This window comes from Actinia tenebrosa, unplaced genomic scaffold (assembly GCF_029948245.1).
Source record: "Actinia tenebrosa isolate PJP-AT-01 unplaced genomic scaffold, QUT_ActTen_1.0 PGA_scaffold15__27_contigs__length_11533743, whole genome shotgun sequence".
NCBI classification, from domain to species: domain Eukaryota; kingdom Metazoa; phylum Cnidaria; class Anthozoa; order Actiniaria; family Actiniidae; genus Actinia; species Actinia tenebrosa.
The window spans coordinates 10,764,564-10,787,795 of NW_028292575.1; the positions used below are offsets into that span (position 1 = coordinate 10,764,564).

A 23,232-nucleotide genomic window follows, 5' to 3' on the forward strand; every position below is an offset into this window, starting at 1 on the left:
TGGATTGCCCTCCCTTTACCTAACCAGTCTTAAGTCACCCATCCCCACCCACCAGATCTTCTACTCCAAGACTCCATTTCATAGAATATTATTATGGAATGGACTAATTGGAATCCAGAACGGATTGCTTTTCATCATAATACTGTAAACTGTAAAAGCTTTTTATTCAAAACCTGAGATTAATAATACTGTAGTAAATATGGAACTGAGAAAATGAGAAGTATGATGTCACTAACTTCCCATATATTACTCTAATGTATACAGGTGTACTCTAATGTATACAAGTGTTCAACCCACCCCACCCTACTCAAAAAGTATCGGATAAAGTTAAATGATTGAGGCAGAGATGTTGACTTTAACAGGTAGTGGACCAGCCTCTTCTGACTTGGTTATGGGTTGTTTTTTAAGAAGAAATTCATCATCATCTTCAAGCAAGAAGATATCGTCCTGACGAAGTTGCTGTTAGAAAACAACAAAGTTGCATAAGTACAATGGACCACAAATAGCCCAAAGGTTCACAGAATAAAGCAAATAGCCCTTTAGTTTTAATGTGGCTTAGGATTTATCTTCAGTCTTTTACCTTTTCTTTCTCTTGGTTCTGATCCAAGCTGAATGAAGAGCAACATACCCAAAGCATGAATGCAAATCCCATGAAAAGAGTGATTGACAGTAACCAAAATGGAAGACCAGAACGTCGAGACACACAGTGAAGCCACGCCCGGCTCTTGTGAACAATTTTCCAGGAATACCCCTTGTCATCTAGGATTTAATACACATTGTCAGCAAAAAAAACCCAAAATATTAGACAATTCTAAAGAATCTGTTTAGTAAATACCTTTGTCTCTCTTCTGCACATTAATCTGTGTATCATCTTTACTAGTTAGTCGTTGTTGAGATACATGTGTCAAAAGCTGTGGAGGGCTATCAATCTTGACAACAACAGTCTGTCCTGCGCTGTTTGTACTGGAATAGTATGTGGAGGAGATACTAACAAAATAAGTCACTTTTCTGATTAATCCATGGCAATACTGCTGTGCAACCATTATTGGTCGCAAGCTCATGTAACCATGCATTGCCATCATTCCATCTTTGTGTTCCTACAAGATAAAGTAATATATATTTATTCCTGTGTATATTTTGTGTTTAAATGTTTTCTAAGCTCTATAACATGTCCCTGTATCCTTCATGATTTTAAGATGGATTTTTGGCTTATGTTAATCCATCAAGGTGGACAGTGGCCAAAGCAAGAGAAAATGTGCCTACATCTGGAGCTAACATAAAGAGGAAAGGTCTAATACTGCAGAGCCAAGGTATGAGAGTAATCTATTAATTTGAGGATAAATAATATTTATGTAATGTCTCTGTAAATCTTGAATACTAATGATATGTAGTGTGGCATGGTGGTCTGTGTACCTTGTACATTGCCTCTGGAGTTGGAATGATATCTTGGCTGTTACAACCAACTTTACAGGCATATAACCTGTCTCCATCTGGGTAACTCTCTTTACAGCCTGACATGCATGACAGACAAAATAAATATTAATTTTGGTACAAATTTTATTAATAGTTTTGACAAGAAATTTCCATTTAGTTCAAAACATTTGCAGTAGAAATACTTATTCCACGATGGAAAATTTAATATCTTACTCGAGCATGTTTTTTGGCTTTTTTAGTTTCCCATAAGTTCTAGAGAGGATATTTCTTGTAAAAACAATATTCGTGACTCCATGCAGGACATTAAACAAAAGGCTTCGCTCGAAATTCGAATTTCGAGCGAAGCCTTTTGTTTGATGTCCTGCTTCGAGTCACGAATATTGTTTTTACAAGAAATATCCTCTTTAGAACTTTATAAACGAGCACGATGAATAAATTGAATCAGTTCTTTTCTTAGGATTTTATTGTATGAAGAAGGAGCACAATAAACTAACCTGCTATGCAAATTTTCGAAGCATTTTCTTTGTTTCGATCAGGCGAGGAAAGCTGTCCGATGGCTGATAAACGACAACCTCTCAAACAAGCTTCATGAGTTTCTGGCTAATAAACACGCAAGAAAACATTTAACAACACAAAAACAACTCTGTTTTAAAAAATCTTTTCACACGAGCTCATTTAATAGACTAGAAAGCGTTCAAGAATAAAATAAAGTTCGCCTTCTTCGATCGAAATAGTAAGAGCACGAGCTTGTTTACAAAAAGAAAGCAAAGAATACCAACCTTTGGGTAGGTATGGGGAGGATAAGACCTTTCACACCTTTTCTTGCATTCCTCCGTTATACTTTTAGGTTGTTCTCCAAGAGAAATACTCGATAAAACAGCAATAAATAGCAGTAAACTCAGAGCACAATTTTTCATGTTTACAGTCGCCATATTTTCGATCCTTCTGCAAATTGACATCACGTGATCAAATACCCACAATGCTCATTAGGCGTGAACGTACATTATGACATCATATTTAAAAGCATTTTTTAACAAATTAATTTATTGAAATTTGTAGTGATATACAAACCAATGCTTCTACAAAATCTAAAAGAGTTCTGAAAACACTATTAGACATTCTCTGGACGGTTTTTTAAAGGTAAGAAGAGCAGGTTTTTTTTTTCTGGTAGGTACTCATGCTTCTATAGCAATGTCTTGTTAGTAAAGTCTATGCACTTGACGAATGCGGTGCCCTTTTTCCATCAAAGAGGGCTTTACTTATTGACATGTTAACAGTTTTTAAAAATAAACATTCTTTAAAATTTTCATAAAAGGAGAGTTCCTAATTGGTAATAGTTATTAGTAAGAGTAATTGTTAATGAACGATGGTCATAGTGTTCGTATAGCCCACCTTCAGTAGATTTTACCACGGTAAATTCTACTGATTGTCATAGCAACAAATAGAAATTCTCTCTTTTCAGCTATCCTCTAAGATTCTAATCGAATTATAACACTATCATCGTAGGAAAAATAAACAAATTGAAATGAAAGGCTTCTAAAATCTGTAAAATGTATGTTGACATCTGATGATGTTTTAACGGTATCCGTAACACTATATTGGTTTTTGTTCTGAACCCATTTTACTGCAACTGATAGAATTGACTCTACCAAGTGATCTTTAACTTATAAGTGAGACTTTGAGGTGCTGGTAGGCGTTGGCTAGTCTCAGTTCACCCATATTGTACATTGCTTTAACAAACTCTGTTATCTGGGACTCAACTGCCTTGAGCTTGATGATCTCATGGATCTTCACCAGGTCTACAGGACCAAAAGACTCGATTTCCGATACTGCATCAATCACAAATTTACTGTAGTTATTTTTGTTGCTGTATTTTATCGGTGGGTTTCCGAGGCCTGCTAATATACGTACTGGTCGGAGCATGCATTTCTTGACGGTTTCAGATAACGACCGGTCGGAATTATCAGTGCTGGATGTGAACCAGTTACGGAATGCTACTGGCCATTTTTTTTCCAACGTTGCAAGCATCTCGCGAAATTTTACTTCGCTTTTTTGATCAACTAAAGAATCATTCGATGTCTTGTCTGACTCGGGAGATCCAAGAATTTGGCGTAAGATGATCTTGGACTCGGCGTTTTTCACATTTAGTTCGTCGAGTTTCAAACAGATATCTTCTCTCATTTTGTCAAAGCAGCAAATATGGATGCTCTTCTCTGAAATGGAACTGCTGTTTAATAAACTTCTTTCCTGCGTTGGAAAAGTTCTCTCAAGAGCAGCATCTAGGCTAAAGTTTCCATTAGTACCGTAAAACATGCTCTTGATTCCCTGACGCCGTAGATTACTGGCAAGGTACTCGTAGTCTTCGCTGCTGTTCGTCATGCTGGTCATCAGACCAAGAAGGACCATAGGATGCTTTGCTGAAGGGTCGTCTCGAAATACAAAAATAGGCAAAGAGCAGGTCAGCATTGTAAGGTAATAGCTACCGATTTTGTATCTCGTAGAGATATTAACAACAGACTTGGGGTTTTCTCCTGAGCAGTAGGTATTCAGCCAATGCTTCTGTAGCTCTCCCATGGCAAAGGTTCTTGGATTCAGACTCTTGACATTGTTAGTCACAACCGAAACGAACGACACATCACAGAGAAAGTCCTCGCACTTCAATAAGTTCAGCAGCTTGCTGAAGTCTGGTACTTCACCGCCCAGCAGTGGTTTTGGCTTGTCAGCGTTCTTCAGGATGTGTAATATTTCACCCTTGCAGGAACTTGCATCACTGGGCGTGGTGGATGGCTGCTCGCTCTGCGCTGAACCAGAAAAAGAACCCTCAGAAGATTCTATAGGTATTCTTGGTGGGGACTGAGTGCTATTTAAGGCGCTGATGTACCGTGAAGGAGTGGTTTTATGTGCTTGATTATGGCTGACAGGACTAGTGTCGGTTTGCGCATGCGCGCGACCTTCCAAGCTTCCTCGTGGCGTTGATCGCTGTGTCTTATCCGCTTTGGACGTGGGCTGCGGCTTAAAATTACTAGCGAATGATTTGTCCTCTTCATTCATTTTAAACTGCACTACTCCATATCTGAACAAGACATTCTTGTATTCCAGTCTCGTTATCACCCGTGAAAGGCCCGAGATGCATTTGTGCCAAGTGTAATGGCGTCGAATCTTGTAGTACTCGTACCCAGGTTCAAGGGCATCAGCTCCAAGAAACTTGACCGTCTTGATATCTTCTACTCTCCCATCTGGCAACACCTTAATAGCCACGTGACGGGTAGGGCTTGATTGCCGCCCAAAGGATCCCTTGTCCATAGCAACTACGTCATGATGACGTACGCACTGGAAATCAACGACGAATAAGGCGTTTTGCAGGATATTGACGGGGACTTTAGAACAGATATAACGTTGGTCCAATCCCTTTCCCATACAAAGCTGTAGAGTTTCGTTCAAGAATGGGGCATTCCCTTCCAGTTGATAAACTGGGAATCCATTGATTATGACTTCTTCTGTTTCAACTAAAGACAAAAATATCTAGGTCAAAAAATGGGTATATACTACAGTGTCTACACATGCGTAGATGGATGAGGTGTTGTTTCAAGCGATAACAACCTCTTGAAGTTCTTTCAACGTTAAAAGCTCTTACGTTATATAAATATTTTCTTATTATAGTATGTTTTCTGTGTGTTTATAATTTGCCCCTGGGGGAGGGGGTGGTAGACGTTTTTGCGCCCCTCTGCTCCAATAACTACCTAACCTCCCTCCAAGAAAAAAAAAAAATCTATCGAGAGTGGGTGCCCCACTTTAGGAAACTTTTAAAAAAACATTTATATATTGGCTTTTTCCCTCATTAGGCAAGTTAGGAATTCTCTAAATGTCCATCTAACCTCTATCATCATGTTCTTCAACTCTCTTTATATCGATAGTATTTGTCTCAGGCGGCATCTCGTATACTTGTATAGTCGCACCATTGTTAAGGTATTCTACTGAAGGATGATCAATTTGGTGTTCGACGTCATCATCGTCACCACTCACAAGACTGCAGATCTGAGTCACGACAGGAGAGCCTCCTTCTAAAAAAGCAATAAAAGCTTTAATATATATATATATACCTAACCAAATAAATTCTGCAACTTCAGATATACATATGTCCTTTGTTCTCGAGAGACGAAACAATAGAAAAACAAAAGATATATATATATGTAAAGTCGCAGAATTTTTTTGATTAGGTGTATATATATATATATATATGTATAAGGGTAACAAGTAAAATTACCATCGTCGCTTGTCAACTCAATGGCCATTTTCTTAGGAGACGACTGGCCACTAACGATTTCTGCTTCAATAATTCTGCGCTTTCCTTTCACGTCTTGTTGACTCCAAGAAAACTCTTCAAACTTGGGAACGCTGTCACTAAAAAATATACATACACTTAAATAAGATCCTTGGTTAACTTTTAGGAGCAAATGGCTCAAGAAAAAAATAATTCTCGTCAAAAATAAAAATAAAATAAAAACGCCGGAAGGGAAGAGTGACAGATCGAAAATAGCTCATAATAATAACAAGAATTTTAGAAAGCGAATATATTTGATTGCTGTTATCCCCGTTTTTGTATTTACGTAAATAGAAATATAACTATTTTAATAAACAAACAACAATGTATGCCATGTGTTGCACGTTTTTTGCATAAATTATCATAAATCACCGCGAAGAATCGGCCGCCATGTGTCGGAACAACGCTCGACTGGCTCACACACAGTGAGAGTAAATTCAAGCAGAAAGATCCTTCAAGTCCGTATTTATCTTGCCTCTCTACTAAAAATGATTCATCAATTGTTTGAGGAAATTTCGAGGAGTTTTTTTAAATAGAATCTTATTTTTTTGAAAACAAATCGAGGGTTAAAATTGCCTTTGATTTCGCTTCGATTTCGTTTTGGACTCGATTTGTCGTTTCGGAAAACGCTTTGAATTACTGCAAAATCATGAATAATGGCAGAACTTACTCTTGCAATGACTCCAATTCGCGATTCAAAGCCATCCTAGGGTCATCGAGGTCTATTGAAGGAGAGTTTTTGTAAGTTATGCTGTTTCTTCGTTGGTAAAGTCGAATTCGAGCCGTTTCAATAACGAAAACAATGTGCCTTTGTAAAAACAAACCACAATACATTGCGAATTAAACAAATACACAGGCAACCCAACATAATTTTTGTAAAATTTTTTATCCTAAAAATAAAAAACCACTCAAGGTTATTTTTTTAATGCATATTACTAATGAAAAGTATAAAACTCGTGAAATTCAAAAAACAAAGAAATTTCAAAATGCAAATAAAACAATAAGAGCAAATTCCTTTGATGCTAATATTTAATCCTATTTTAAGTTCTTTTTCTTTAATTTCAGTACCTTAGTAGAGATAACATTTTTCTAATTTTATTGTGTATATGATTATTTATTTTTCATTTTCCATGTCTTTTTTTTTTTTTACGAAATCGTGAAAAAATACCATTAAACAATCAATTCCCCTACCCACCCCCCGTCATCAGCTGTTTTCACCAAGATGGTAGACACGTTGCTGGGATAAATTGACCGGTGGAGGGAGAAAACATTACACTCTGAACTAAAACTATTATCATGACTATGACTAAAGCAAGCCTTTTTACAAGAGTTAGTACAGCAGTTACGTACGGGATTTGCTCTTTTCTTATCGTAGTAGTCAACAAAAATGTCCTTACAACTTACAAGTGAGTCAAAATCTTGTTTACTTTTTGATTTAGTCTTTTAGTTCATTAAGCTTGATAACGTTTGCAAAAAGCACCCAATACTTTCCCCTTTTGTAACTAATCTACAGTATATTTATTAGACATTTTATTCTTTTATTATTTGTATCAAAGTTTCCTTTCAACTTCAAACGAAAATTAAAATTAAAATTTCATCTTTTGTAGGGATTAGGTTTCAATAATTGTGACCCTAGTCCTTTGGTACCTGTAATATTAGAACCAATGTCTAATATTTTGGATATTTTCTTTAAGGTTTCCATCATTCCAGTTTCTTGGAATTGGTCAAGTGAGTGAACAGCCTTTTTTAAATTTTATTTATACATCATATACACTAGTAGTGTAACATAACATTGTTGCTAAGTTTATGCTTGAATATTTAAATTATTATTATTATAAACACAGTTATCATTTTTCACAGATGTTTGCTACAGTTGTAGTACTCTATATTGCTAGATTCTTTGGTTACATAAAATTTCCCAAGTACGCTAGTTCAACATTTTTAAAGGTTTGTAATTGATATGTGAATTACATAACAAGTTCTCTCCATTCATGAAGCAGAATTACAGTCAAACCAGCTCATGCATTCCTTTCAAAGATTCATTTTATTATTGCAAGTTCGATTAATGAAACATTGTTGAAAAGTTGTGCCATGAGTGCCAGATATAATTTTTGTTAGGGCAACTAATGCACAAGAGTCAGGCTACTGTAGCTTACACACAGAGTTTCATGTAGCCCTATGCATATATTTGAGGAAATGATATTCTTAAAAAAATTTTGTGAATTCTAACAATAGTGATTTATTTGATCAGGTTTGGCCTTTACCTCTTATTTATGTTTTAAACCTCTTATTTGGCCTTGGAAGTACCAAAAGATTAAAGTAAGTTCCAAACAAATGCAATTCTCAGCTGTTTCAATATTGTCCTGTCTCTCTACATTGTACAAATCTTCTCACAAATTCAATTTATTTTTTAAATTTTCATTCACAGTTTGCCAATGTTCACAGTCCTAAGAAGATTCTCTATCCTTTTTACTATGATTGGAGAGTATATATTATTAAAGTAAGTAAATGAAATCCAAAAACAATGTCGACTAATCTTAAAATTAATATAATACACCAGAAACATGGGGTGTGTGGACTTAATTAAATCTTCCAATGGACATTATATTGTTTAAATAGTGTTTTAGATTCCCATAACCAGAATATAGGTAGTTCTTGACCTACCTAGCCAAAATTCTCACAGCTATAAAGGCTGAGTCAAGAAAGTTCACTTAAATATTATGCCTCAATAATATCGTCGTCATATATTTTTGTTTTGATAAATCTGGTTTCTATGGTAAAAATTTTGCAGGTAAAAAATTAAAATTAACTCTTATGAAGTTGGATCCACATGGTCATACATACATACTGTATTATCTTTCCCCAGTATGGCCTTTCGAAGTGTATATTTTTCATTGGGTGTATACTATACAGTAAATTAATATTTTTATTAACATAATTTACTCTGTTAGTAATTTAGTGTTGAGCAGACAGTTCCATTTTATAAGGTATATAGAAATTTATTTCTTGTAAATAAAATATTGATGATATAAATGATATTAATTTTCAGCCATAAAGCAAATGCAAGAGTTCAGTTCACGGTGTTCATGATGATTGCCGGAGCACTTATTGCAGCAAGGTATCTTAAAACACCATCATTCCAAACTCATTACCTAAAACTCTTTGAGAGCTAAAAGTTCCACTAACTTATCAGTCCATTTTTTTTCAGTGATGATCTGGCTTTTGATCTCATTGGCTACGTTTATATTCTTCTAAATGATATCTTTACTGCTGCTAATGGTCAGTACTTACAAGTCATTATTTTTCTCATTTGGTAGAGTTAATTATTTTACTTCAGTTACTCTGATTTATTCATGGAAATTGTTTATTAAAGGGCAACTTACCCCCCAAAATGACCCATTTTTAAGGGAAAGTACATCAATTGAGAAACACAAAAATTTAATTTTTAGAGGGGATAGAGCATCCGTGTTCCTAAAAAAATAATTTCAAAAAACATCGCATATATCGCTCTGGTGGCCGCCATCTTTGAGCCCGCGATAAATTACCGCATTCAGGTGTGACGTCACAACGTCAACGTGTGTTTGGATATGTAGAGTTTTTCTGTAAGCATGAGAGTTTGAAGTGGCTTTTTCGACAAAATGGTTAATTGTTGCGTGCCTGAATGCACTAACTATTCGACAAAAACAAAAGATGTTAGCTATCACAAGATTCCTAAAGATTTACAAATTCAGAAAGCTTGGATTTCTCGTCTAAGACGAGCAAATCTGCCGCCATTGAAGAATTGCTATGTATGTAGCGAGCACTTCGAGGATGGTTGCTTCGAATCCGACCTTATGGAGCAACTAACAGGCGAAAAAAGAAAAAGGAGGTTAAAGGCTGATGCAATTCCAAGTATTTTTAACTTTTCAACCATCCCTAGTAAAAGAAGAGCTACGACAGAAAACCGTATAAGACGACAACGACAAAAAGAGGTAGGTGATTTGTAGTTTGTGTTCGCACGTGCACTGCTAGATTGTCAGTGTAATATGTAAGTCTTATATATATATTAGAGCTATTTCGTGACTGGTCTGTGACTGTGCTCAGACCAAACCAATGCATTAAATTCTTAATACTAAGTTTACCGCTGCGGGTTTAGTTATGATGAATTGCGGATGAATAAGTTATACGCTCTTTCATATGGAGTCAATGAAAGTCCTATAAACAATTAAAGCTTGAGTGTCGTCTCAACTATCGGAATCAGTGAGAACCCCAGTAACTGCCATTCATTGTTATTTGTATTTGTTCTATAAATGATTATGTTTACTTCTTTTTCCCCATAAGACATTGGATAACCTACTGACTCCAACTACACATGCACTTGATGAAATGGTTGAAGAATCTGATATGGAGGTTTCCTTCGATGAAACACCTTCCAACAAAAGGGACTTTGGAGTCCAGTGCTGTCTGGATGAAAAGCTTTCAATACGAAAAAGCACCTCAACCCAAACAGAAAATGTGGATGTTAGTGTTGAGACTTCTGATGCCTGCATTCAAGTAGAAGGAAATTCAACATTTGAGCAATTGAACAGTATCCTGCATGACCATCCATACAGCTATACTGCTCCCTCTGTACCCATGAGTGTGTCACCACAAAAGTCTTGCAAGAATGATGTATCACCACAGAAATCTGCAAAGTCCTGTGGGTCTTTTCCTTTGTCAGATGAAGAAGTGAATCTTTTTTCAAGTGATGAAGAGGATGAATACATTATCTCATCACAAGAAACAAATTCTTCAACAGACAAAGAGTCTGAACCTGAGTATCACTTTGACACCTACATCAAAGAGCCAAAGTATTTGGTATTTGCAGCATGCCTAGGTGAACTGTTCAGGTTTTGTATCAACTGTGGTTCCATCGTAACTGACACCAACATTACCTGCGCAGGAAGCATGGTAACGGTTAAAACCATATGTATGAAAGGTCACAACTGCTTGTGGAATTCCCAGCCTCTCATCAATCGTGCACCAGTAGGAAACCTTCTAATCTGCTCATCTATTTTGTTCACTGGTAACACTTTTACAAGAATCCAAAACTTTGCCTCATGTCTTGGGTTACGATTTATCAGTGAAAAAGTTTTTTACCAAAATCAGAATAGGTATCTATTTCCTGTAATAAATGATACCTGGGAAAGAGAAAGAAGAGCCGTTTTACAAGAACTGTCAAGTAAGCCTCTCGTATACTTGAATGGGGATGGACGGTGTGACAGCCCTGGCCATAATGCCAAGTATGGTACATACACATTTATGGACAATGACTCAGGGAAGATAGTTTCCTTCTCTGTGGTTCAGGTCACAGAAACAACATCTTCAAATGCTATGGAGAAAGAAGGTTTCATTAGGAGTCTTGGTAGTCTTGAGGATGAGGACGATATTAACATCAAGAGGATAACTACTGACAGACATACCTCAATCACTAGCACCATGGAAAAAGATTACAGCCACATCAAACACCAATATGACGTATGGCATTTGTCAAAATCTGTGAAGAAACTCAACAAGAAGGCCAAGTTGAAAAAAAGTGCTGACCTTTCACATTGGATCCAGTCGGTCTCAAACCATCTGTGGTGGTGTGCAGCAACATGCAATGGTAGTGTGCAGCTGTTGAGAGAGAAGTGGGTCTCTATCTTGCATCATGTGACAAACAAGCATTCTTGGAGAGATGCAGAGATCTTCAAAAAATGTGACCATCCTCGACTAACCCGGAGAGAAGCTCGTAAAAAGTGCTGGCTAAAACCAGGATCTGCAGCTCATGTAGCCCTTGAAGAAGTGGTCCTTCAACCAAAACTGCTGAAGGACTTGGCAAAGCTCACTGACTTCTGTCACACAGGTGGGCTTGAAGTATACCACTCCATGATCCTGAAGTACTGCCCAAAGAGAGAGCACTTCTCCTACAAGGGTATGGTTGCTAGAACACAACTGGCAGCCATTGACAACAACCACAACACAGGAAGGAACCAAGCTGTGATTCAAAAGCCGGGGACGAGGATGGGAGAGGCAAGATACCGCCCATGTTTCCCAAAAATGCACAAGCGTTGGGTAGTTAAGCCTGTGTTGGAAAAGAAAAGTTATTCTTTCCTTCCTGAGCTTCAAAAGAAAGTGCTGGGATTGTGTGATGGCTCAGAAGTTGACCTCCAGGAAATTGAAGAAGTAGACCTACCAGCAAACATTGCAAGTTTGCCTGCACCGGATAAACAGGAATTGATTCAGAAACACCGGTCCAGGTTTTCAAGATAATCTAAATTAGAATTAGCCTTTGTGTACCTGCAGGTCATATGACCCTCCACTGTTTGGTCCTTCTTCCCCTCCCTCAAGTCCCAATCCCCCTCTGCTTTGCAGGCTATCTTTGGACAGTCGTGTAAAATACTGGTAAAAGATATCCCTTAATGAAAAAAGCTCCCAGATATGGAAAGGTACACGACAGACCCAAGTATAAATGCTATATACAAAATATGTAATTTTTAAAAATGACAAGGGGACCTGATGAAACGGGCAGATAAGTATGCAGTACCTTTTAGATGTTCAAATGAAAATTTTATTAAAATATTATTTCCATTTAGGTAAGAATTGACTATAAAAAAGAGGTCTTTTCTTTACCTATCTACACTACCTTATATATGGGAGTCTCCCCCAGTATGAATATATTAAAGAAAAATATCCAATTGAATGGTGACATTTGCTTCAGCATATTTAACTTTTTTGCTGCCAGGACTCGTATAACTGCAAATTTTGCTTGGTTGGCTAGTGATCGTGTTCACTAGTGCTTTGTACACTAGGTTCACTATTCAGCTGGGTATTTTGTTTAGTGTGTTTTTAATAATAAAATATGTAAAACATTCAAAAAATGTTTGTACCAACAAAAAGCTTTTTATATAAAAAAGAAATTTATATAACACACCTTTCCGTGTACTGCATCCTAAATGAATACATGATTCTTATGCATATTGGTCTCAGCTTTTTCTAGTCTATGTTTTTGTTTTCAATTATCTTGCAATTAAATATGCCAAAAAATTGCAATTCCAGGAATTTTTCCTGATAGAAAAAAATCCACTCTGTATAGTAACTGAAGTAAGGAATAAATAAAATGTATATATTCACTCCATGCAACATTATATCAAGCTAATCATCTGCATAATGAAAACCCTCAAACTGAAAGTCCTCCTCTAGTCCAGGAGGAGGGAAGTGTGCTCTGATGCACATGACAGCACAAGAGGGCAGAACAACCCGAACTTCCTTTCCAAGAACTCCCCAGCACCATCTTGCTAGTTGTCTATATGCAATGTGTCTGTACTGCTTCTGCTCTGGGCCTTCATAAGCATCTCTGTATTGCTGTTTGTACTGAGCCCATGCGGTTCGAAGAACATACTTATTGCCACAAACAGGTAAGAATCCAGGATGTTGAGTAATGCATGGTGGTGGTTCATCAGCATCTCCATCTTCAACAACAGACTGGCATGTTGCAACTACTTTTTGGATTTCTTGGCAACAAATGCATTCAGCTATTGTATCCATAATTTGGCAGCTACCACAGGTACACCTATTAACAAATAAAACAATCCTTAGTATTTTTGAACACTATCAATGATTGTCCCAAGTGAGAGTATATACACAAATTGTGACACAACTATATCCCTGAATCTGTGTCCTACAGTATATAACTTATTGACAACCAAGCGATGTTTAATTGTGACAGTTGGTTTTGCTTTTGGTTGCAAAGGTCGTGAGGCAGATTAAAATGCATAAATATACAGTGCAAGAAAGTGGTAAACACGACTGTAAAAAATGGATACGTAGTTGAGTTTTATCGTGATAAGAAAGAAGTAAAACTTACCAATCTGAATTTGTTAGTCGATTGTTCTCTTGTTCATCGTCTTCAATAATGTCACTGTCAGATCCTTCTCTGAACTCTTCATCTGAGGAGATTTCTATTTCTGGTTCGAACTGATATGGCCGTAAAACAAACTCGTCCGTTTCTAAAAATTCTTGAGCAAAATCGTCTCTCGAGCTGTCCGAGTCTTCGGAAAAAGAATTAGACTCTGACATGCCTTTAATTGAATGACCAGGCCGTATTTCGTTCGTAAAATATTGAGTAAAACGTCTCAGAAACAGGGGAAGAAGTCAACCAAACGCTCGTAAACAACTTGACGCCGTGAACTCTTATGACGTTGTGACGTCATTACCTGTTTTTCTGAGCCCGCGATAAAAGTGCAAGATGGCGGCCACCAGAGCGATATATGCGATGTTTTGAAATTATTTTTTTAGGAACACGGATGCTCTATCCCCTCTAAAAATTGAATTTTTGTGTTTCTCATTTGATGTACTTTCTCTTAAAAATGGGTCATTTTGGGGGGTAAGTTGCCCTTTAAAAGTATAAATGATTTTACAATCAATTTTTAGGAGTTTATGTCAAGAAAAAGCTTGATTCTGAGGTATGTTATTGACTGAGGGGGGAGGGGTGGAGGAAATATATCCATCTATCTATTTGTCCACCCATTTATATATATCCATCCATTCATCTCATCCCATCAATTCATTATTCATATCTCATACATTCATCCATCCATTCATCTCATCCCATCAATCCATCCATCCATCCATCCATCCACCCACCCACCCACCCACCCACCCATCCACCCATCCATCCATCCATCCATCCACCCACCCACCCACCCATCCATCCATCCATCCATCCACCCACCCACCCATCCATCCATCCATCCATCCATCCATCCGTCCGTCCATCCGTCCATCCATCCATCCATCCATCCATCCATCCATCCATCCATTTATTTATTAATCCTATCATGCATTCATAATATTCCATGGAGGAATGCATTCATTCATCCATCCATCCCTTAATTTATTCTTTCATTTTTGTAGGACCTCGGCAAGTATGGTTTGATGTATTATAATGCTCTATTCATGATTGGGCCTGCTGTTCTTATAGCATACTGGACTGGAGAACTAGACAAGGTTAGTTGCAAGTCTCCTGGTATTCTATTTTTCTTTCCCTCTTTTAGTCCTAGGAGGGGGTTGGAGTGGGATTACAGTGGCTTGGTGATCTATACAAGAAATTTGAACCCCCTCTCTGTTTTGCATAAAAATCATTGCCCCTCTTGGTAGTGCTGTGCAACTTGAATTCTTTTGTACAGACCCCCTGAACCTGATTTTCTCTAAAATGATATGAACAGTCCCTTATATACTGAACATTTATCTTCCATTGCCAGGTGGTAGAGTATGATAATTGGAAAAGCCCAGCATTTCTGTCACAGTTTTTCTTATCTTGTTTTATGGGGTGAGTATAACGGGCACCTACTTCAACTGGGCATCCACGGCATGGTTAAGTGTTTATTTGTGATCTGTGTGACAGAGTCAAAAGACACTATTTTGGACAGTAATTATTTAGTCATAAATCTATATTTTTAATTAGGAATGCCTCGTGTACACATAGGAATGTAATTCTTTAGTTAACTGTTTGCGTGGAAAATGCGTAAGCAAGAAATAATTTCCGTACGTAATTACATTACAGTGAGTCATGCCTAGGTTTGGCGCTTGTTTACGCAAGTTCGTGTTTGGGACATCCTGTTTGCGCCTAGGGCGTGCAACATTGCGTAGGATGTGTAAGGTCTTAAGAATGCAGGTTTTCCCATAAAAGTAGGCCCAAACTAAGCTTAAATCAGTGTAGTAAAAGTTCTTGAAGACGTTGCACAAATCAAGACAAGAAATTCTCTACGATGTAAAGAGATATCCTGTAATCTCGTTCCCGTTTTTTTTCATGTATTGTAAAGTTGTGTGAATTTTTCAATAAATTCTTTTGTCAAAACCACTTGCAATCTGATTCATAGCTGAGCGCCTTGCCGCCGGTTACATTTTTGGTGTCAGAAGTGGGATTGCAAGAAAGTTGACATTAGTAGTTACTGATTATTTACCAACGGGAACGAGACTGAAATCATGGCAGAAGAAGCTGTGGCTGCACTCACAGAGCAATTGGCTGCACTCAAGGCACAGCTGGATGGCATGCAGGCTGAAGGAGGACCCCCTGCCCAACCTGTTCCTGCACCAGTGGTAAAAGTGACAGTGCCAAGGGAGAAGAAGCTGAGAAAGTATGCTGGTGGCAGAGACGACAAAGTGCTTGAAGACTGGATAGCGGATGCACAGAGGTCTGTGGCTGCCCAGAAGTTAACTGGTCAAGAGGCGGTGGATTTCCTGTACCATAGCTTAGAAGGTGCGGCTCGAGATGAAGTTCGACTAAGGCCTGTGGATGACTGGACAGACCCGGATGGCTTCTTCAGGATTCTAAGAGACGTCTTCGGGGAGAAGCTCACCAAGACCCAGCTTCTCCAGAGGTTTTTCGCCAGAAAACAAGGTGACAGGGAGCCCATCCAGGACTTTGCCCATGCCCTGATGTCAATGGCGGAGCACATAACCAGAGTACACGTAGGAGCCCTGGAAAACAAGGACCAGAACCTCAGAGACACATTCGTTGAGAACTTGCGTGACAACCTGTTGCGCAGGGATCTCAAGCGCTATATCAGAGAACATCCCGAGAAGACCTTCAACGAGGTGAGGCAAGAGGCCTATCGTAGCTCGGAAGACACAGATAGAGGAGCACATCGCCATGCAGCGGCCAAGGAGGTGTTGGTGGAGAGCAACCAAGTAAATGCCATCCAAGAGCTTACAGCAGGACAGAAGGCCCTGGTGGAGAGGCTCATGCAGCAACAAAAATTGCTGGATGAGCAGCAGAAGCTGCTAACCCAACTTACCATGAAGTTAGCAAGCCCATCACCACCACGAAGTCCCCCACGTGGTCCGAGGAGATGTTACAACTGCCACGAGCTTGGACATCTTCGGCCGAACTGCCCAAAGCCCCTGAAAGACAAGGCACCAGCAGCACCACAGAAGGAGTCAAACTCCAGCTCTCCACGGCAGTGAGCCACGCCGTGGAGAGGAACTGTAGTGGCTCTAACTCTCTTTTTCAGAACGAAAAGTTTGTCGGGACAAGTCCCACAGTGGTGGCGAGGATTGGCGGAGTACCTGTGAAAAGCTTAGTGGATACGGGCTCCATGGTTACCCTCATCACCGAGTCGTTCTACAGGGAGAAGCTACAGCCAACCCTAGGAGACCTACACCCTGAAACAAGATTACTGCAGCTGCGAGGAGCTAACGGTTTGGACATCCCTTACATTGGATATATCGTCGCTACAGTAGAGATCGGAGGAGTGGTGGTCCCTGGGTGCGGCATCTTCATCACGAAGGACACAGCAGCCACTACAGTAATGCAGAGGAGGGTACCTGGCCTACTGGGAACCAACGTTCTTGGGCAGGTGCCCCAATACCAACAGATCCTGCAAGATGAAGAGAAGAAGAGTAAACGTAAAACTGGGTTCGTGAAAGTAGCCGGCTCAGACAAAGTCTGGGTCCCTGCTTTCACAGAATCTGATATCTTGGTCACAGGCCCATCATGGGGCACTGATGCTGTGATCGAACCCCTTGGTGTACCAGTAGAAGGAAACCTCACCGTGGCCAGTACTCTCGTGGATACTACCAAGACGTGTTACTATGTCAGAGTTGCCAACCAGACGGCAAAGGACATATGGCTAAAGCCGAGGACGCGGATTGGAATTGTGCGAGAGGGAGAGATGGTCAAGAGAGGAGAGCAGTTGGAGTTCCTACACGAGAATAACATGGTGACAGTGTGCTGTAACCTTAGTGCTGACCCTCAGATGCCACCCCAACGGGAAGCTGTGGGCAAAGTACGTTGGCAAAGGATACAGACACCCCCTCACGGGATTACCCTGGAACATTTCCCCGGGACGGAACTTCAGAGGAAGAAAGCTCTCCAGATGTTCGAAAGAAATGAAGAGGTGTTCGCTTCATGTAAGGAGGACCTTGGCTGTACAAAGACAACATATCATCGCATCTACACAGACGATGATGTGCCTGTCACAGAGCGTTACAGAAGGATTCCTCCAAACCAATACCAGGAGGTGCAACAGCATCTACAAGACTTGCTAGAAAAAGGAGTGATATGTCCAAGTGAGAGTAACTATGCCTCCCCAATAGTGCTTGTACGAAAGAAGTCTGGAGCCTTGAGGATGTGCGTCGACTACCGGAAGCTGAACCAGAAAACCAAGCGTGATCAGTACCCCCTACCAAGGATAGAGGAATCACTGGAGGCACTGCGTGGCGCAAAGTACTTTTCCACCATAGATCTGGCATCAGCCTACAATCAAGTTGAAGTCCATCCTGATGATCAGCACAAGACTGCGTTCACAACGCCCATGGGTTTGTTTCAGTACACTCGGATGCCGTTTGGACTACAGAATGCCCCAGCGACCTTCCAAAGGTTGATGCAAGGAGTCTTCCGAGAGGACATACTTCGCACCCTGATGGTCTACCTGGACGACATCATAGTCTTCTCATCCACCATTGAAGAACATCTTGAGCGGTTGGAAACGGTATTCAGTAAGCTGAAGCATCATGGATTAAAGGTTGAACCAACCAAGTGTCAACTCTTCAGAGATCGGGTGTCCTACCTGGGGCACGTGGTCTCTGCTGACGGTGTCGAGACAGACCCCGAAAAGACAAAGGCAGTTAACGAGTGGCCAGTCCCCCAGACAGTGCGCGATCTGCGATCATTCCTTGGTTTCGCATCATACTACAGAAGATTTGTCCCCAAGTTTGCTCAAATGGCAGGCCCGCTGCACAAGTTAGTTGCTGAGCTCGGGAGCGGAGGAAGTAACAAGACCACCCGGAAGCAGATTGGCGTACTGTGGACAGAAGAGTGCCAAAAGAGCTTCAACAAGTTAAAGAATCTACTAACCTCAGCACCAGTGCTGGCCTACCCGGACTACACCAAGCCCTTCATCCTAGAGACGGATGCGTCCAACGAAGGATTGGGAGCCGTGCTGTCCCAAGAACAGGACGGAAGAGTCAAAGTGATCGCTTATGCCAGCCGAGGCCTGAGAGGTGGAGAGCGAAACATGGAGAACTACTCATCGAGGAAGCTGGAACTACTAGCCTTGAAGTGGGCTGTATGTGAGAAGTTCAGGGAGTACCTGCCGGGATCGAAGTTTGTCGTCTACACAGACAACAACCCGCTGACATACCTACAGTCAAAGAGTAAGCTGAAAGCTGTGGAGCAGAGGTGGGCTGCAGAGTTAGCAAACTTCAACTTCACCATCAAGTACCGCCCTGGACGTCACAACCAGAATGCAGATGCTCTAAGTCGCATCAACCGAGATGAAGAACCAACCACAGTTGAAGTAAGAAGTACACTAGCCTATTCTACCAATACTACAGACCTACCAGAAGAGGTACGTCAACATTTGATGGTATCAGCAGCGTTCATAAGCAACACAGAGACAAGTGCGCTGGAGGAGCAAGCAACCTCATTCCCAACCACACCTCTCACAGAGATCCAACGACTACAGCAGGAGGACCCATGTATCAGTCGTCTCCTCCACTACCGAAACCTTGGACGTCGGCCGAGTAAAAGGCAAAGCCAACAAGAGACAAGGGATACAAGGAAGTTGCTTAGTCACTGGAACAGGATTGAGGAAAGCCATGGAGTTCTCTACCGCCGTACAGGAGTCGGACAGGGAAGTGAGCTTCGGTTACTGCTACTCCCCACATCAATGAAATCACAAGTACTGAAGGGTGCGCACGATCAATGTGGACATCAAGGACAAGACAGGACAGAACAGCTCTTGAGGAAAAGATGTTGGTGGCCCGGTATGCAAGGAGATGTGAAGCAATGGATCTCAAATTGTGAAAGATGTGTCATTGCCAAAGGATCCTACCTTCCAGTCAAGACACCGATGGGCAGCCTACTAGCTACTAGGCCATTGGAAGTGCTAGCGATGGATTTTACCTTGCTTGAGCCTGCAACAGATGGAAGAGAAAATGTCCTCGTGTTAACAGACGTGTTCACAAAGTTTACAATTGCTGTACCTACCCGTGATCAGAAAGCTACAACCGTAGTCAAGACCCTGATTAAAGAATGGTTCCTTGTGTATGGAATCCCCCAAAGAATACACTCTGACCAAGGCAAGTCATTTGAGGCAGAACTAGTCAAGGAGTTGTGTGCAGTGTATGGAATTAAGAAGTCAAGGACAACCCCCTATCATCCTCAAGGAAATGGGCAGTGCGAAAGATTCAACCGTACACTACATGAGCTTCTAAGAACTCTACCAGCAGAAAAGAAAAGAAGGTGGCCTGAACACCTGAAAGAGTTATGTTACGCCTATAATGCTACGCCTCATGCAACGACTAGATACTCACCCTTCTACCTGATGTTTGGTAGAGATGCAAAGCTATCTTTGGACATTCTACTTCCTGATGATGACAGACAAGTAACAGTAGACAACCAGCAATGGATTACCAAGCACCAGACTCGTCTACGAGAAGCTTATACCACTGTGACACAAAACTTGAAGGAAGCTGCTACCATCAGAAAGAAGATCCATGACCAGAAGAGCAGAGCACTGGCCGAACCACTACAAGTTGGAGAGCGAGTACTCCTTCGCAACCGTAAAGTCAGAGGAAGAAACAAGATTCAAGATAAATGGGACAACCAAGTGTACAAAATCGTCGAACGAAGAGACAACAATACATATGTCGTTGAAAGAGCTGATGGACATGGAGGAGATAAAGTTGTTAGTCAAGGAGAAATGCAAGTGTGTCCAAGACCAATGCTGGAGATACGAGGACGACACAAGCAAGCTGACAGGTCTAGACAAACATGTACTGCATCGCCAGAATCATCAGATGAAGAAGATGACATTGGAGGAATGACAATCGCCTTTCAACCAATGACAGAACCAGCTGAACCTGATGATGATGATGATAGTGATGATGCGTCTGAGGAAGAACTGGCTGCACCTGTACTCCGACGTTCCACAAGGACAACGGCAGGCCAACACAGCAACCTCTATAATCTTCCAAGATCCGCACTTCAGCACTGACGAGTCCACCTGCGTATCATTGTTCCTGAATTTGCTCGAGGACGAAGCAAACAAAAAGGAGGGGCAAGTGTGACAGAGTCAAAAGACACTATTTTGGACAGTAATTATTTAGTCATAAATCTATATTTTTAATTAGGAATGCCTCGTGTACACATAGGAATGTAATTCTTTAGTTAACTGTTTGCGTGGAAAATGCGTAAGCAAGAAATAATTTCCGTACGTAATTACATTACAGTGAGTCATGCCTAGGTTTGGCGCTTGTTTACGCAAGTTCGTGTTTGGGACATCCTGTTTGCGCCTAGGGCGTGCAACATTGCGTAGGATGTGTAAGGTCTTAAGAATGCAGGTTTTCCCATAAAAGTAGGCCCAAACTAAGCTTAAATCAGTGTAGTAAAAGTTCTTGAAGACGTTGCACAAATCAAGACAAGAAATTCTCTACGATGTAAAGAGATATCCTGTAATCTCGTTCCCGTTTTTTTTCATGTATTGTAAAGTTGTGTGAATTTTTCAATAAATTCTTTTGTCAAAACCACTTGCAATCTGATTCATAGCTGAGCGCCTTGCCGCCGGTTACATCTGTTTTTCTCCAGATTCATCTTGATGTATTCAGTTGTGATGTGTACGCAGGCTAATTCTGCCCTTACCACCACTATAGTAGGATGTTTGAAGGTAAGTCAAGATGAATAGAATCAACTGATATGTACCCTTTACTTCATGAAGAGATCATGTTAATATGTGTACAGTCACTTCCCTATTCTCAATCTCCTACGAGGGAAAATATTGGATTTGAAGTTGGTTTGACCAAGAAAATGCTCAATAAAGTTAAATGCATGTGAGGATGATTCTGTACCTAATTAATAGGATTCTTCAATTGATTTACTTTTTCAGAATATCTTAGTGACATATTTAGGGATGGTGATAGGTGGTGACTATGTATTTAGTCTGACCAACTTCATTGGGCTGAATATCAGGTAAGTTCTCTACAAAGAAAAACACTTTTATGCAAACCCATCTAGAGGGATTTAGGGGCTACTAATTTGCGTACCAGAAAACTATTGTATTCTTTGTTAGCTTTGTTCAATTGTATATTTAGGGTTCATTTGTTGTTTCTATTGGATAATGTAAACTGTGTACAGTACATCCCGGGGGTACTCTTGCCCGTTTAGGGTAGGGATGCACCACTGAGCCCACTGAACCCTGACCCTGTTCCAGAGTAAAATCACTGAAATTCATACCCTGTTCCAGAGCAAGATCGCTGGAAACCATAACCTTTTTCGGTATTACGAAAATGGATACCCTGTTCCAGAGAGGAGAGAGCGTGATTTCATATACCCTGTCCCAGAGCGAGCGCGATTTTATATACCCTGTTCCAGAGTAGAATCACTGAAAACCATACCCTGTTTGGCGGCACGTACCCGTATAGCGAATATAGGGGAGTACCCCCCCGGGCAGTACATGAAGAAGGAGCTGATTTGAGTGAGAAAAGAAAACCAGAGAACCTGGAGAAAACCTCACAAATTAAGAGAGTAACCAAGAAACCTAACTTAAGACCCCAGAAGTGAGAGGCAAGCTCATCTCTAATTAACTCATATGATTTATTTTGTACTAGTGTTTCCGGCAGTATAATCTATTCCTACATCACATTCATGGAGAAACAGAAAATACCAGGTTCGAATGCACCCCCTCCCCCCAAGGGGAAGAAAGTTGAAGTTTGATCACCTGACAAGGACAAGTGCACTACTCTGCAATGCACAAGGTGGGCTGTCCAATGACAGTCGAGTACTAGGTTCATTTGTCCATATTATGTTGAGATTAGGCCTGCTACTAGTGCTGGCTAGTGGCTTGCTTTGTCATGTTGATATGTGGCTAATGTGGATGATTAACAAAGCTTTAACCAGGCTCTTTGTTTCTCCCATAACATCCCCCCTACTGAAACACCTCTTCTAAAGTCTACCCTCACCTCCACTGCAGCATCTCTACTAATATTCCCCCCTCCCCCCCCCCCCCCCCCACTGCAATGCCTCTTCAAACACCTTCCTCCCCCCACTGTAAAACCTCTTCACCAAACTCCTTTCTCTGTCTCCCTCTCTTCATTTCCCATTTCTCATAATTTCCAGGCTAAATTCATTGACATTCTTTCTATCAAATATCATCTTAGTTGCCAGTCCAAAGACACTAAAAATTCAACATGGTTCATCAAGATCAACAAAGATGCAGGGATGATAAGCAGGGACTCATATCAAACACCATAAATAAGGTACAATTATTATTGGAGTGGAATAACAAGGTGAACACAAAGACTAGGAAAGTTTCTTAAAGTTTTAACAAGAGTTAATGTCATGTGCTTGCATGCTCGGGTGAATGTGTAGAAACTATTCAACCAACAAGTTTAGGTAAATATAATATCTAAGAGGTATATTTTATTATTATTATTATCAAGAATGGTATCGAATATTGGAAATATCGCTGTCCCTTTGA

At 40.3% G+C, this 23,232-nt stretch overlaps 5 protein-coding genes across 7 annotated transcripts; 2 read left to right on the forward strand and 3 right to left on the reverse strand.

Moving 5' to 3' along the window:
* Nucleotides 1-147: 147 nt before the first annotated feature.
* On the reverse strand, nucleotides 148-2,390 carry LOC116301699 (transmembrane protein 59). Its single transcript, XM_031710794.2, has 6 exons — nucleotides 2,214-2,390; nucleotides 1,929-2,034; nucleotides 1,414-1,511; nucleotides 836-1,097; nucleotides 581-759; nucleotides 148-459 (listed from the first exon to the last, which is right to left on the reverse strand). The coding sequence occupies exons 1-6, from the start codon at nucleotides 2,364-2,366 to the stop codon at nucleotides 328-330; spliced, it is 930 nt and encodes a 309-aa protein (XP_031566654.2). The 5' UTR covers nucleotides 2,367-2,390; the 3' UTR covers nucleotides 148-327.
* Nucleotides 2,391-2,462: 72 nt separating this feature from the next.
* On the reverse strand, nucleotides 2,463-6,562 carry LOC116301700 (uncharacterized). 2 transcript variants are annotated; one of them, XM_031710797.2, is made up of 4 exons: nucleotides 6,426-6,562; nucleotides 5,699-5,835; nucleotides 5,310-5,492; nucleotides 2,463-4,940 (listed from the first exon to the last, which is right to left on the reverse strand). In XM_031710797.2, exons 1-4 carry the CDS (start codon nucleotides 6,458-6,460, stop codon nucleotides 3,094-3,096), a joined length of 2,202 nt encoding a protein of 733 aa, XP_031566657.2. In that variant the 5' UTR covers nucleotides 6,461-6,562; the 3' UTR covers nucleotides 2,463-3,093. The 2 variants fall into 2 exon arrangements, with proteins under 2 accessions (XP_031566657.2, XP_031566656.2); XM_031710796.2 differs by having other exon boundaries at nucleotides 5,310-5,495.
* A 416-nt stretch (nucleotides 6,563-6,978) lies between these two features.
* LOC116301696 (nucleotide sugar transporter SLC35D2) lies at nucleotides 6,979-23,232 on the forward strand. 2 transcript variants are annotated; one of them, XM_031710792.2, is made up of 14 exons: nucleotides 6,979-7,161; nucleotides 7,450-7,483; nucleotides 7,616-7,702; nucleotides 8,007-8,074; nucleotides 8,184-8,255; nucleotides 8,805-8,873; nucleotides 8,964-9,034; nucleotides 14,186-14,217; nucleotides 14,669-14,761; nucleotides 15,016-15,083; nucleotides 21,345-21,423; nucleotides 21,643-21,725; nucleotides 22,364-22,510; nucleotides 22,913-23,232. In XM_031710792.2, exons 1-13 carry the CDS (start codon nucleotides 7,052-7,054, stop codon nucleotides 22,467-22,469), a joined length of 972 nt encoding a protein of 323 aa, XP_031566652.2. In that variant the 5' UTR covers nucleotides 6,979-7,051; the 3' UTR covers nucleotides 22,470-22,510; nucleotides 22,913-23,232. The 2 variants fall into 2 exon arrangements, with proteins under 2 accessions (XP_031566652.2, XP_031566651.2); XM_031710791.2 differs by having other exon boundaries at nucleotides 22,364-22,422.
* On the forward strand, nucleotides 9,256-12,730 carry LOC148911081 (uncharacterized). Its single transcript, XM_089030474.1, has 2 exons — nucleotides 9,256-9,726; nucleotides 10,076-12,730. The coding sequence occupies exons 1-2, from the start codon at nucleotides 9,394-9,396 to the stop codon at nucleotides 12,023-12,025; spliced, it is 2,283 nt and encodes a 760-aa protein (XP_088886600.1). The 5' UTR covers nucleotides 9,256-9,393; the 3' UTR covers nucleotides 12,026-12,730.
* Nucleotides 12,301-14,068, reverse strand: LOC148911082 (uncharacterized). Its single transcript, XM_089030475.1, has 2 exons — nucleotides 13,620-14,068; nucleotides 12,301-13,325 (listed from the first exon to the last, which is right to left on the reverse strand). Exons 1-2 carry the CDS (start codon nucleotides 13,829-13,831, stop codon nucleotides 12,908-12,910), a joined length of 630 nt encoding a protein of 209 aa, XP_088886601.1. The 5' UTR covers nucleotides 13,832-14,068; the 3' UTR covers nucleotides 12,301-12,907.

What these genes read in the sequence shown, in the direction of transcription:
- LOC116301699 (XM_031710794.2), bottom strand. Translation starts at nt 2,366, where the DNA reads ATGGCGACTGTAAACATGAAAAATTGTGCTCTGAGTTTACTGCTATTT. An exon ending in CTCCCCATACCTACCCAAAG is followed by an intron (nt 2,035 to 2,213) that starts GTTGGTATTCTT and finishes CGTGTTTATTAG; the next exon opens with CCAGAAACTCATGAAGCTTG. An exon ending in TTCGAAAATTTGCATAGCAG is followed by an intron (nt 1,512 to 1,928) that starts GTTAGTTTATTG and finishes CATGCATGTCAG; the next exon opens with GCTGTAAAGAGAGTTACCCA.
- LOC116301700 (XM_031710796.2), bottom strand. Translation starts at nt 6,460, where the DNA reads ATGGCTTTGAATCGCGAATTGGAGTCATTGCAAGA. An exon ending in GAATTGGAGTCATTGCAAGA is followed by an intron (nt 5,836 to 6,425) that starts GTAAGTTCTGCC and finishes TATATTTTTTAG; the next exon opens with TGACAGCGTTCCCAAGTTTG. An exon ending in TGAGTTGACAAGCGACGATG is followed by an intron (nt 5,496 to 5,698) that starts GTAATTTTACTT and finishes TTGCTTTTTTAG; the next exon opens with AAGGAGGCTCTCCTGTCGTG.
- LOC116301696 (XM_031710791.2), top strand. Translation starts at nt 7,052, where the DNA reads ATGACTATGACTAAAGCAAGCCTTTTTACAAGAGTTAGTACAGCAGTT. An exon ending in AGTTTCTTGGAATTGGTCAA is followed by an intron (nt 7,484 to 7,615) that starts GTGAGTGAACAG and finishes CATTTTTCACAG; the next exon opens with ATGTTTGCTACAGTTGTAGT. An exon ending in GGAGCACTTATTGCAGCAAG is followed by an intron (nt 8,874 to 8,963) that starts GTATCTTAAAAC and finishes ATTTTTTTTCAG; the next exon opens with TGATGATCTGGCTTTTGATC.
- LOC148911081 (XM_089030474.1), top strand. Translation starts at nt 9,394, where the DNA reads ATGGTTAATTGTTGCGTGCCTGAATGCACTAACTATTCGACAAAAACA. An exon ending in GACGACAACGACAAAAAGAG is followed by an intron (nt 9,727 to 10,075) that starts GTAGGTGATTTG and finishes TTTCCCCATAAG; the next exon opens with ACATTGGATAACCTACTGAC.
- LOC148911082 (XM_089030475.1), bottom strand. Translation starts at nt 13,831, where the DNA reads ATGTCAGAGTCTAATTCTTTTTCCGAAGACTCGGACAGCTCGAGAGAC. An exon ending in CGACTAACAAATTCAGATTG is followed by an intron (nt 13,326 to 13,619) that starts GTAAGTTTTACT and finishes ATTTGTTAATAG; the next exon opens with GTGTACCTGTGGTAGCTGCC.